An 11263-nucleotide genomic window follows, 5' to 3' on the forward strand; every position below is an offset into this window, starting at 1 on the left:
AAATTTGTTGTGGAAAGAAAAAATTTGTAGCTCTCGTTTTTTAAGAAAAAATGGTATGTAGTGCTAACTTGACACCATACACCTAAGTCGATAGAATTGAGATATCCAATATGTTACTATGCCATTAATTATATGATTTTCGTTAGTAGCTTGCATAGTGCTTTTGCTAAGAAAATAAATTAATACTAATAGATAAAAATAAATGGGCAAAACATGAAAAAGCAAATCGTTTCTAATTATCGGGCCACCAGTGTATGTGGTATGTACATACATATGTACTTATAATAAATATTTATGTATGTATTTTCCAAATGTCAACTCTAACAGGTATAAATAGTATCTATCTTTGCAGACTCACCTTATATACTTGAATTTCTTCTAATACAATCTCTGATTCCTTGAGAACTCGCTCCACTTCCTCGTAGACTTCACGCTCGGTCTCAGTTGGGGCGGCATTCTCAAAATCTAAGAACACGTCGTACGATTTCGCTGCGCAGCAGTTTGAATCATCGCGTGCCAATAAACTCAGTAACTTGCCCATGTTTTATTTGACTTTGTTTCTGTAGTAGGTATGTTTTGTTTGGTTTCGCTTTTTCTCACTTGGTTTTATTCTATGTATTTTACTTTTTTTCAAACTACAATAATTCAATTTTAATTGATTAACTTGTTTTGTTACGTAATGTACAGAAATTCATCACTTCATCGTTAAAAGACATTTTATCAAATACAGGTATGTATGTATGTATGTACATATGTATGTTAGGATACCTCGCCAAATCCCAACGGTTGACAATTGGTATACCAAGACAAGATTGGTTGCCAAGACAAGGCAACCCATGCTTACAACAGAAATATATGCCCGTTCCACTATTTCTTGAGGACAGAGGGAGGCAACGAAGGAATTAGAGTCCGACCGATTAATCGGCATCGGCATTGGCATCGGCCATTTTTGGCCGATTCTTTTTACGTTTTCCGCAAATGTTCATCAAAATTAGAAACTGTTAATAAGATTTTTAGAATTTTTTTGAGTACGCAGTTTTTTTAAACATTAGTATAATAAAGTGCAAGTAGGTAAATGTTGATTTTTAATAATTTTTTGTTGTCGCATTTTCTTCCGAACAAAGTGTGTTCGAGAATTTTTTTGTATGGAGAAAATCCGCAACAAAATCCACAAAAAAATTTCCAAAAATCAATAGTAAGTCCTAGTTACTTAAAATTTGCACTTCATTAAAATAAATTTGAATGGGCTACAAAACTGCATACCGAGAATGTTTAAAGAAAAAGTTTGAAATTTTTACTAACATGGTTTTTGTTTAATAACAAGCTACACTTTCACAAAAAATATGAAACATTAAATAAACGAAAGGGAAAAAAGGAAATATCCAAAGAATGCTAAAATGTCGTTACTGTAAGTATTGTTACGTAAATCCTTGAATTAACCACGGAATTCCTAAATCCTTCAAGTTCTTTTCACTGGATTGTTAAATTGTTTACGTTACAAAAATACTTTTATCATTAAAAATCTACGGTTACTCTTTATTAAAGAAATTTTATTTCGAATGAACTATTTTTTTTTTTTTAACATTGAATAAGAACAAGTAATTTTTAAGCAAAAAACAAAATCGACTTCAATTCTCATATAAAAATTTAAGATTATCCTTAATCTCTTCATGATCCAACGATCGAATTTAAACCAAATTAAAATGGGACCACTAGTGAGGTAACAGCTCTCCGTTGAAAAAAGAATTTTAGAATCGGTTAACGTGGTCCAAAGTAATGCGGTAACATACATAAAAAAAAAATATTCCGACTAATTCATTACCTTCCCCCTTTTTGCGAAGTCGGTTAAAAAGACTATGGAACAAATATGTATGCATAGGCGATATATTACTTTTAATACATATTTATGTATGCACATACTAGGAATGTTTCGAATGTCATATTTTTCATATTAGCGATGCGAATTTTCGGAATGCGAATGTGCGAATGCGAATACGAATGTTAGGAATAACATTAAAATATCTATAATCATTTTAGGTCATCGTTTTTATTTACTTAAAAATTTTGTATATTATTAGAACATTGAACGAGTGCTTAACCTATACAGTGTTTATTTAGTCAAAGTTCCAAAGGGGCATATTATAATATTTCAAAAAAAGTAATTTGGCTGCCTTATGGGTTAGACTTTTATATAAAATCAATAAAAATTAATCAATGAAAAGAACAGGCGAAACTGGTCAAAATGTCTCACTGCCGTTATTTCGCATATAGGTACATATACATAAGTATGTATGTGTAAAAGTGTCAGAATAGCTATATATCGGTGTATTTCCCCTCGGTAACAGGAATAAATACTTTGTTATTTTAATATGAATTTATGTACATATATACAGTATCGGTCATATCTATAGCACGCCATTTCAAAGTGATATTGTGTGCCACTTATGTTNAAAACCCATATAAACCCAAGTTTAAAAACTTATAGAAAACTACAAAAAAGTGCAACAAATTTTCACCTAAATTTCAAACTTTTTTCTCGAAAGTGTTTGAATTTTTCTGAATACCCAGTTTTATAGCCCAATCAATTTTAGTCTGATAATGTGCAAGTTTCAAGTGGCTAAAAGTTACCGTTGATTTTTTAGAATTTTTTTCGTTGCGGATTTCTTCCATATACAAATAAATTGAGTTTATTCATTATATCGCTAGCTTAGAATGAAAAGTTGCTAAGTCCACTTTTTATGAAAACTCATATTTTGATATAGGAGGCTAGAGAAATTGAATACGCATCGTTTCGAAAATTATAAAGGTACTTGTTTTATTTTTTTCCTCTTCATAAGCACTAAAAGGAAAATCTGCTAAGTCCAAAAGAAGCACCACAAATCCGATAAGGCCAAAATAATACGACATCTTTTAATAAATATCGAATCCTTCTGATTCTTATGGAGTTTTGCTTTGCTTTAAACGCACAAAATGTTTGATTCAAAGTCTTGCGAAATAGTTAAAGAAAATGGCTATAGGAATATTTTTCCCCTCATGTAAATTTTTTAAAATGGGACTTTTCTTTGGTAACTTTTCTTTCTAAGCTAGCGATATGGAAGCCAATGCGACAAAAAAAAATCTAAAAAATTAACGGTAATTCGTAGCTACTTGAAATTTGCACATTATCGGACTAAAATTGAATGGGCTAAAAAACTGTGTACTCCAAAAAATTCTAACACTTCCGAGAAAAATGTTTGAAATTTATGTGAAAATTTGTTGCACTTTTTTGTAGCTTTCTACAAATTATTAAGCATGGGTTTGTATCGGGTTTGTCTGAGAATGAGCAATATTTTAATTGAAAATTCTTAATAATTTATAAATAAACATAAGTGGCATACAATATTACTTTGAAATGGCGTGCTATAGATATGACCGATACTGTATACATATATATATATATGTCTAAGGAATCCCTCATCAAAGGGATTTACTGTAATAATTTAATTAATTAATAATTATTGTACTAAGTACTTCAGTGTATTTTAGAAGTACTATTTCTAAAAATATATTGTTGTTAAAAGTCCTTAAAAGAAAGCAATTATTATTTTGTGGCACTTTCATCTTCTTTCCGGCACTATTTTTGAATACCATTAGGCACATTTGGAAATTTTGAAATTCCATCCCTGGTCTGAACCTAGTCGTGTGAAAGTTTGCAATGCAGCCGGGCGCCCAATTAGATATCTATACATTAGACTGCATCACTCCCCATACAAAAAAATATCGGTACTATTTTTCCATTGGAATTATAAAATCTATTATATTTTAAGACGTTCACAAAAATGTTAAGATTTAAGTGAGCTGGACCGATTTTAAAATACCTCCAAAAATTGAGTTTTTTATGAATAAAAATCGTTTCTTAAAGATTTTTTTGAAAAAATCCCCTCAAATGACAAAACGCTTTAAGCTTAAAATATTTGCATAAAAATATTTAAAAAACATAAAAAAAAAATTTGAACGGTATCGTAATGATGAGATTTTTGAAGCTGTTTTTTAACTTTTTTCAAAGATTGGTATAGGAAAAACTTGAATAACTGAAACTAAACTCTTCCGATTTAGAATTAAGAGGTGTCATTGGAAAGGTATTTTTTATTTCTTTGCTAATAAACTCATGCAAAGGATGGAAGAGAAAGGTAGGAAGGATGAACGAACGTCATTCAAAGTTGAATTAAGATGTGTTGGTATTCGAAAAACAAGATGGAACGCGAATGACGTTTTTTTGGCCAGAAATAAATCCAGTGTGAAAATACCTTTCTACTGAGATCCCATAAGTCTAAATCAGAACATTTTTGGCCCAGTTATTCAAGTTTTTTCGTAAACCAATCTTTGAAAAAAGTAAAAAACAGTAAAAAAACAGAAAAGCAGATTTTTTAAGCTTAATCTAATTTGTCATCTGAGGTGACTTTTTTCAAAAAGTTCTTTAAGAAACTATTTTTATTCATAAAAAACCTAATTTTTGGGGGTATTTTCAAATCGGTCCAGCTCGCTTAAATCTTAATATTTTTCCGAAATATTTTTGTGGACATCTTAAAATATAATAAATTTTGTAATCCCGGTGGAAAAACCGCAAATTTTTTTTGGTGATGCAGTCTACTATACATATATACAAATGTACATAAGTACATATCGTCGATGTTTTTGCAAACCGCCCATCGCCCAATTGCAAATTGATTTTGAAGTTTAAGGTCGAATTAATCCGAAACTATACGGTAGATTTTTGTAATTTTTGAAGGAGACGTAGCTAGTCTTATTAGTTATTATTTTCCATATTTTTAATATCTTTAAACGTTAATGAGAAAATTTAATTTTCAAGTTAAAATTAAATAAAAAGTATAACTTCTACCACTTAGACTTTGTTGCTTTTTTAATTTTTCCTAATAAACAATCGTTGTACGTAGCTTAATAAAAATATTAAAAATAAAATGTTAATAAGCCACAATAACATTGACTAAAAAAAGTAGTTACTTAGTTTACTTTCCAATTTTAATTGTTTCCATCGAATTGTCGTAAGTTCAAACTTTTGCGATAAATACGAAAAATGTCATGTGATTAAAAAAAGACTAAATTTGTATATGAATTTGTCGTATGTGACGTATTTTCAACGCGCACATACCACAAAAGGCATACCCAACCGTTAATATTATGCATGTGACATACGACAAAATGCACACCAAATATAAAAAATGTATTCCAGAAATCAAAAGAACATGTCCAACTTAGTAAATCTGCATCAAAATCCCAAAATAGTTATTTTGCACATTCGACATCCGTTTTTGAAGGGGCCACGACCTGTTTAATAAATCAAATTCAATTTTAAGTAATGGTTTTACAAGGGTAATAGAAATATGTTCTTCATAGGGGTCCAGAAGAAAGGGGTTTAAGAAGATAGTAATTTGAAAATGTTAAAAACAAGCTATATGCAGTATTAAAATATGGGTGAGAACGAAAGAGAGCTCCGAAAACTTTAGTATGAACATTAAAATTTTGTACTTGACAATGTTATTGTGGCTTATTAATATTTAATTTTTAACAAGAGATGGGCATGGGTCTAAATATTTAATCCCAATCTCGCCCGAAATTCGATTTTTAAGAACCGAACCCGCCCATCCCGACGTTTTTCAGAATTGTACCGCGGGTCCCGTGGGTCCCGATATCTGTCTCTAAAACAGGCTACAAACGGACAACAAATTGAAACGCTCGGTTGAGATTTCAACGTGTGGCGTGGTTTGCAAACCGATGGAAGGTTGATAAAAATGTTTATGTTCTTCAAATTAATATTAAATAATAAAAATAATAATGAAAGATCTGGCATCTTCCGATTATTTTGTTTTGCTTTGCTGTTCGTTTCCGTCTCAATAAAAAAATAAAAGTGCTTATTTAAAACATCGTTTTTAATGAAGATTTTGTGAATTTGCGGGGGTTGGCAGATTTATCGGGAGTGTCGGCAAAGGATTTTGGTCCCGTCCCGTCCGCCATATTTTTACAGATCTTCCCGATACTGCCCATCCCGGCCAATTTTCAATCAGTACCGAGGGTCCCGCGGGTCCCGCTATCTCGTTTATTTTCTCTATTTTCAACTAATCGCTTCCAATGAAGTTTGGGTGCAGCCAACTTTTGATTCAACTAATCGCCTCTAATATAGGGTTGCCAACCGTACTATAATACATAGTATTGTACTATATTTTGGGTCTGCGTACTATATACAGTTGGAATGCAAAAATACTATAATTTTCAATTATAAATATAAATATATTTCAGTCATTTGTAAGAAATGTTTTAAAATGGATGACATGTATACTGAAATATCAATACTTAAATAAATATACTTTAAAACAAAGGGTCCAGAGATCAAAAATGGCAACATTATTAAAAATACTTAGACAGATTTACCAAATTTACTTAAAATTATTTCGCTAATGCTCTCTATTCCTGCTACTTCGGCATTCACAGAGAGTTTTTTCTATTAATATTTTGAAATGGTGAGATGAGAGAAATAAAGCGAATATCACACTAATAAAAAATTAACTTTTAATTTATAATTATTTAAATATTGACAGCGATAGAGCATATGATACTTTCAAAGAAATATATTTTTTTAAAGAGAAAAGCATAAGATGAAAAAAGATGTAAACTTAAAATCAGTTTTTACCTTTTCTTCAAAAAAATACTATATATATTTGAAGTGTACTATATTTTTTAATTTTTTTTTTGCAAAAGTATTATAAATTTCTGAGAAAATGTTGGCAACCATACTCTATGGGCCAGTTTTTCAGTGCGAGTTTAACTCTGTTTGTCGTTTGAACTAAGTTTAAACTCAGTGAGCAGTTTTTCAGTAAAATTAGAACTTATTTAAACTACATATAAGCGCCCATTTTGGCAGGGTTAAACCGAGTTTAAACAATCAGCTGTTAAGTTGTATATTTGTAGTCGGCTGCCAAAATTTTGGTGAAATAAAATTATAGTTTAAAAAACTAAATCCTCGCTTTTATAATTTCCATTCGTACTGTCATCAGGTATGTAACTCATGATTCAATAATACAAGGTTCTATAAACCTACAGTGTTGTGTACTTTTCTACTATTATTTTAGCAACAAGGGGTTGCATTCTTCTTCCCCTTTCTCTGTCCTTCGTAAATGCAACCTTTTGTAAGGGAGTGTCAAAACGCGGCTGTCAATAATTATCTAAAAGTATGTCCACATATAAATATTATCTCAATCAAAGCTCGTTTTTTAATCACCCCGTTTACACAGGCAAATCTCAGATTTTTAGCCGTCAAATTTGTTGTACTTGTTATTCTCACATCTCAAGGAAAAGTTATGTTTCTTCTCTGTGTTACCGTGATCACTTTTTTGTCCTATATTAAGCAATTTAAATATATTTCCACTTAGTATTTTATTAAAAATACATTTACAACCCTCTTTTCCTTGCTAGTGTCCATTTTTGTTTACTTTTATATTTGCCATTTCTCCTCTTCTTCGCAAAAACTATCGTAAAACTAGGTTGGACACCGAAAAGTTATCGGTTAAATCTGAGATTATTTTATAATTACAGATTAACAAGGGACGAATTTTCTATGGCTAATCTCCTTTTCTTATTACAGGTTAGGAGTTAAGCTCGAAAATGAGGATAATCTACTTATATGTGAACATAGTATAACTTGAAAATAGAAATCGCTGCATCTTTTAGGCGCATCAAAATTACATAGTTACATCCCGAGCTAATAAAAGGGAGGTAAAAATAATTGTTTGCGAAATACACGCAAACAGACTCAATTGTATAGCGGCACATAAATATATAAGCGAAATGATGATGAAAATTGGGCACAAGACATGAGTTGGAGTTTACTTGCATAGGCCAATTTGTTGCCCGCGGGCAACACATGAAGTACCTAACAAATTCTTTAAATTTTCATCTATAATTTTTCAGAACTTTAAACGCGATCGTATCAAAAGTGAAAATAAAAAACTGAAGTTTTGTATCTGCATAAAGAAAAAACTCTGTTGCCCTACAAAACAACTAAAGTATGAAGCGGCCTTAAACTCGCACTGAAAACTGGTCAGTAGTTTAAACTTAGTTTAAATTTGAACTGAGTTTAACTAAACTTATTTAAAACTGAGTTTAAACCAGCACTGAAAAACTGGCCCTAAAATTGCCTGTAAAATCGCCTAATGCGAAAACCGTATTAGATGAAATAAAAATTGAACATCACACTACCTATAGCCTAAGATTTCCAGACTTAAGGGATTATTACAAACAGGCACAGTATAACATTGGCGTACTTATATACATACATACATTCATATCTACGTTCGTATGGAAAAGTAGCTTATGTCGAAAGGCTGGCTTTAGTATAAATCGGCATACGCAGCATACAATTGGGAATGACTCACTGGTAATGACCCGTTGAACAACTTTTGTCAAATAAACGTGCAATAAAGAGTTCCGATACTAACAAGTCAAAATTCTTATCAAGTCTCATCCAAAAATTCCTTGTCGTTTAAAGAACAAAGGGAATGCCGCGTTATACTAAAGCTAGCATTTCGACAAAAGCTACTTTTCCTTACGAACACAGACATGTATGTAAATAGATAAATGTGCATGTGCGTATATAAATTGAGTTGCATATAGTACCTATGTACATACATGTTTGTACATACTAAATGTCCATAGGGAAAGCACAAAATATTGTGCACCTTATCACAAATAATACAAAACGTGGGGGGGGGCGAGGGCAGGCTCTTTAGGTATAATTATGTGGAATTTTTACAAACTCTGCTGTTATCATTTTTATGCATACATTGTATATGTATATATAAATATATAATATACATACACATTGATAACCCTGAATAAATAATTTGCGAATAATTGTTACAACCAGGATAACACATTTTATACAGTAAAGACATGTCTTCCTTCAGATCCTTATTAGCGGATGTGAGCAATATTAATTATGTAGACACACAGTGTGTACATACATACATGTATCATATTGCACTTTTTATCAGAATATTATGTACTAGACTTTCTATTAATTCTTTAAATATTCGTGGACTCGTATCCAATTTTTCACTTGTAAATTCCACTTTTTTGCACGCTTATCGCTTTGATTTTTCTCTAATTCGTTATTTTGCATTACTTTTACTCGCTGTTACCTCCGTAAGGAAATTCTGGTGATTAATTTTTGTTTCATTACACTCTCTGCCTTCACTTTAGATTGCTGGAATTGTGCAATTTACAGTCATATGTCATATCGTAAACAATTTTACTCCCTCCAACTCCGGATCCTCAATCACACCAATACTTTACCTAGAAATTTTATTCATTCCGCTGTAGATTGATTTACACTCGCTATCGTTGGCAATAGCCCATATTTAAATCATATACTCATAAATCCACAATAACATTTACTTAATTCACTTTTCTTAGCACAAAATATGAATAATTTGTAAACGCTCGCAAATTACACAAAATCAACTCATTCACTTTGCTGCAAAAAATTAACTAACAAAATAGCGGCGAACTTGAAGGTAGAACGAATAGAGATGGGTTACTCTGCACTGAGTTACATAGTGAGCTTCGCCCAGAAAAACTTGCACGCTCAGAGTCATCAAAGACTCAAGCTCGGAACACTTTGGCTGCGTTTCTTTATACATTCCGGATAATCCCATTTCACAGCCGGAATAAACAGAATGCGTTTGAAATATACGTCAACATATCATCAGGAACGTTCTAAAGAATAAATAAACAAAATAGTTTATTCCAAACATTCAGAATGAATAAAGAAATTCAGCCTTTGACGACTGCAACTTCACGACGTAACGACAGCGACATCATTTTGTCGACAAATGTCGCCTTGAAGCCAGCTTCTTAAACATTTTGAAGACCTCAGCGACATAGCAAACAGCTGATTTTAAAGTTTGACATTTTGGTATATTTATTTCACAAATTGTGTATTTTTATTTAAGTAAATAAGAAAAACATGAACAATCAAGAATATGTGATTAATTTTGCGACAATTTAATTTTGCAGCACTACATCTACTCATTGTCGCCGGCAAAATTAGAAATAGATTTAATTTGGCGACGTCGACAATTGCAGTCCTGCAGCCAAGATGTCGTGCTGTCGTCAAAATAATTGTGTCCGTAAGAACGTGTGTATTTAAAATTTGACAGATGCTGCTTGTCGCTTGCTGTCGTCAAAGTGTTCCGAGCTTCATATAAAAAATTGAGACTCAGTAGCGCTATTATATCATATAACTTATTTGCAAGGTGAATTCATACAAGATGTTACTATTGTTACCAGATGTTAAGATTCATCTTCAAAATGAAGACTTATTTTCCAAATATGTCAAAATAATCTTAACCGAGAGATATTAAATTTAATCCAAAATTCCATATAAAATATCTTCACTAAGAATACACTTGAAGATTTTCAATGTGGTGTCAACAGCAAATGGGGAAAGGGTACTCTGTTAGATTAATTTGAGGAGAGATGATTGGTTATGTCAGGCATGATAATTAATAGTCAAATAAAAAAAAGGAGAAAATATATATTGTAAGTTTTCGTTTGCGCGCCCATCACGTTTGCTGTGACTTCAATATCAGTTGTGCAACCCCACACATTGACAGTGCTGCCGTAGCTCCGCAACGCGATGTACTTACAAAATGACTCATAATTCCATTGGGCTAACTCATTGATTTGCTAGAGTAATTGAGCAAAGAAAATTTGCTAATTACTAATGGTCTCATTATGCATACTTCGCATAACTTCGCACAACTTCGCATAAACTACAAAGTGTAATTTCGTATGTACTTTTTATGTATTCCATTACCCAGAAATTAGCAGAACTTTTAAAAACTTAGCGATCTGTTGAGTTTAGATTTTGCTTGACATTTTCTTAAGTTACACTTTTAGTGCACTGGTACAAATGGTTGTGCGAAGTTATGCGAAGTATGCATAATCAGACCCTAAGGGTGGGTAACTCAGCAAATTTATAGGAGTTGACTCAATGACCCCAACTCACTTTAAGGAGTCAGCTCATTCAACTAACTCATTTGACTCTTTGGCAGCATTTCTTTATTCATTCTGAATGTTTGGAATAAACTTTTTTGTTTATTTATTCTTTAGAACGTTCCTGATGATATGTTGACGTATATTTCAAACGCATTCTGTTTATTCCGGCTGTGAAATGGGATTATCCGGAATGTATAAAGAAATGCAGCCT

At 31.8% G+C, this 11263-nt stretch overlaps 1 protein-coding gene across 8 annotated transcripts in view; it reads right to left on the reverse strand.

The window, feature by feature from the left end:
* Positions 1–9522, reverse strand: part of LOC108370184 (protein FAM49B) — a 24703-nt gene extending 15181 nt beyond the window's left edge. The window contains exons 1-2 of one of the 8 annotated variants that reach the window (XM_017625463.1): positions 9346–9522; positions 359–635 (exon numbers count right to left, since the gene is read on the reverse strand). In XM_017625463.1, the coding sequence (XP_017480952.1) occupies positions 359–541 (183 nt within the window). In that variant the 5' untranslated portion in view covers positions 542–635; positions 9346–9522. The other 7 variants (XM_017625460.1, XM_017625466.1, XM_017625469.1 and 4 more) reach the window with 7 other exon arrangements.
* Between the last annotated feature and the right edge of the window lie 1741 nt (positions 9523–11263).

The sequence above is a fragment of the Rhagoletis zephyria genome, unplaced genomic scaffold (assembly GCF_001687245.7).
Source record: "Rhagoletis zephyria isolate East Lansing unplaced genomic scaffold, Rhagoletis_zephyria_1.1 Rzeph_scaffold_04056, whole genome shotgun sequence".
In the NCBI taxonomy this organism is placed as follows: domain Eukaryota; kingdom Metazoa; phylum Arthropoda; class Insecta; order Diptera; family Tephritidae; genus Rhagoletis; species Rhagoletis zephyria.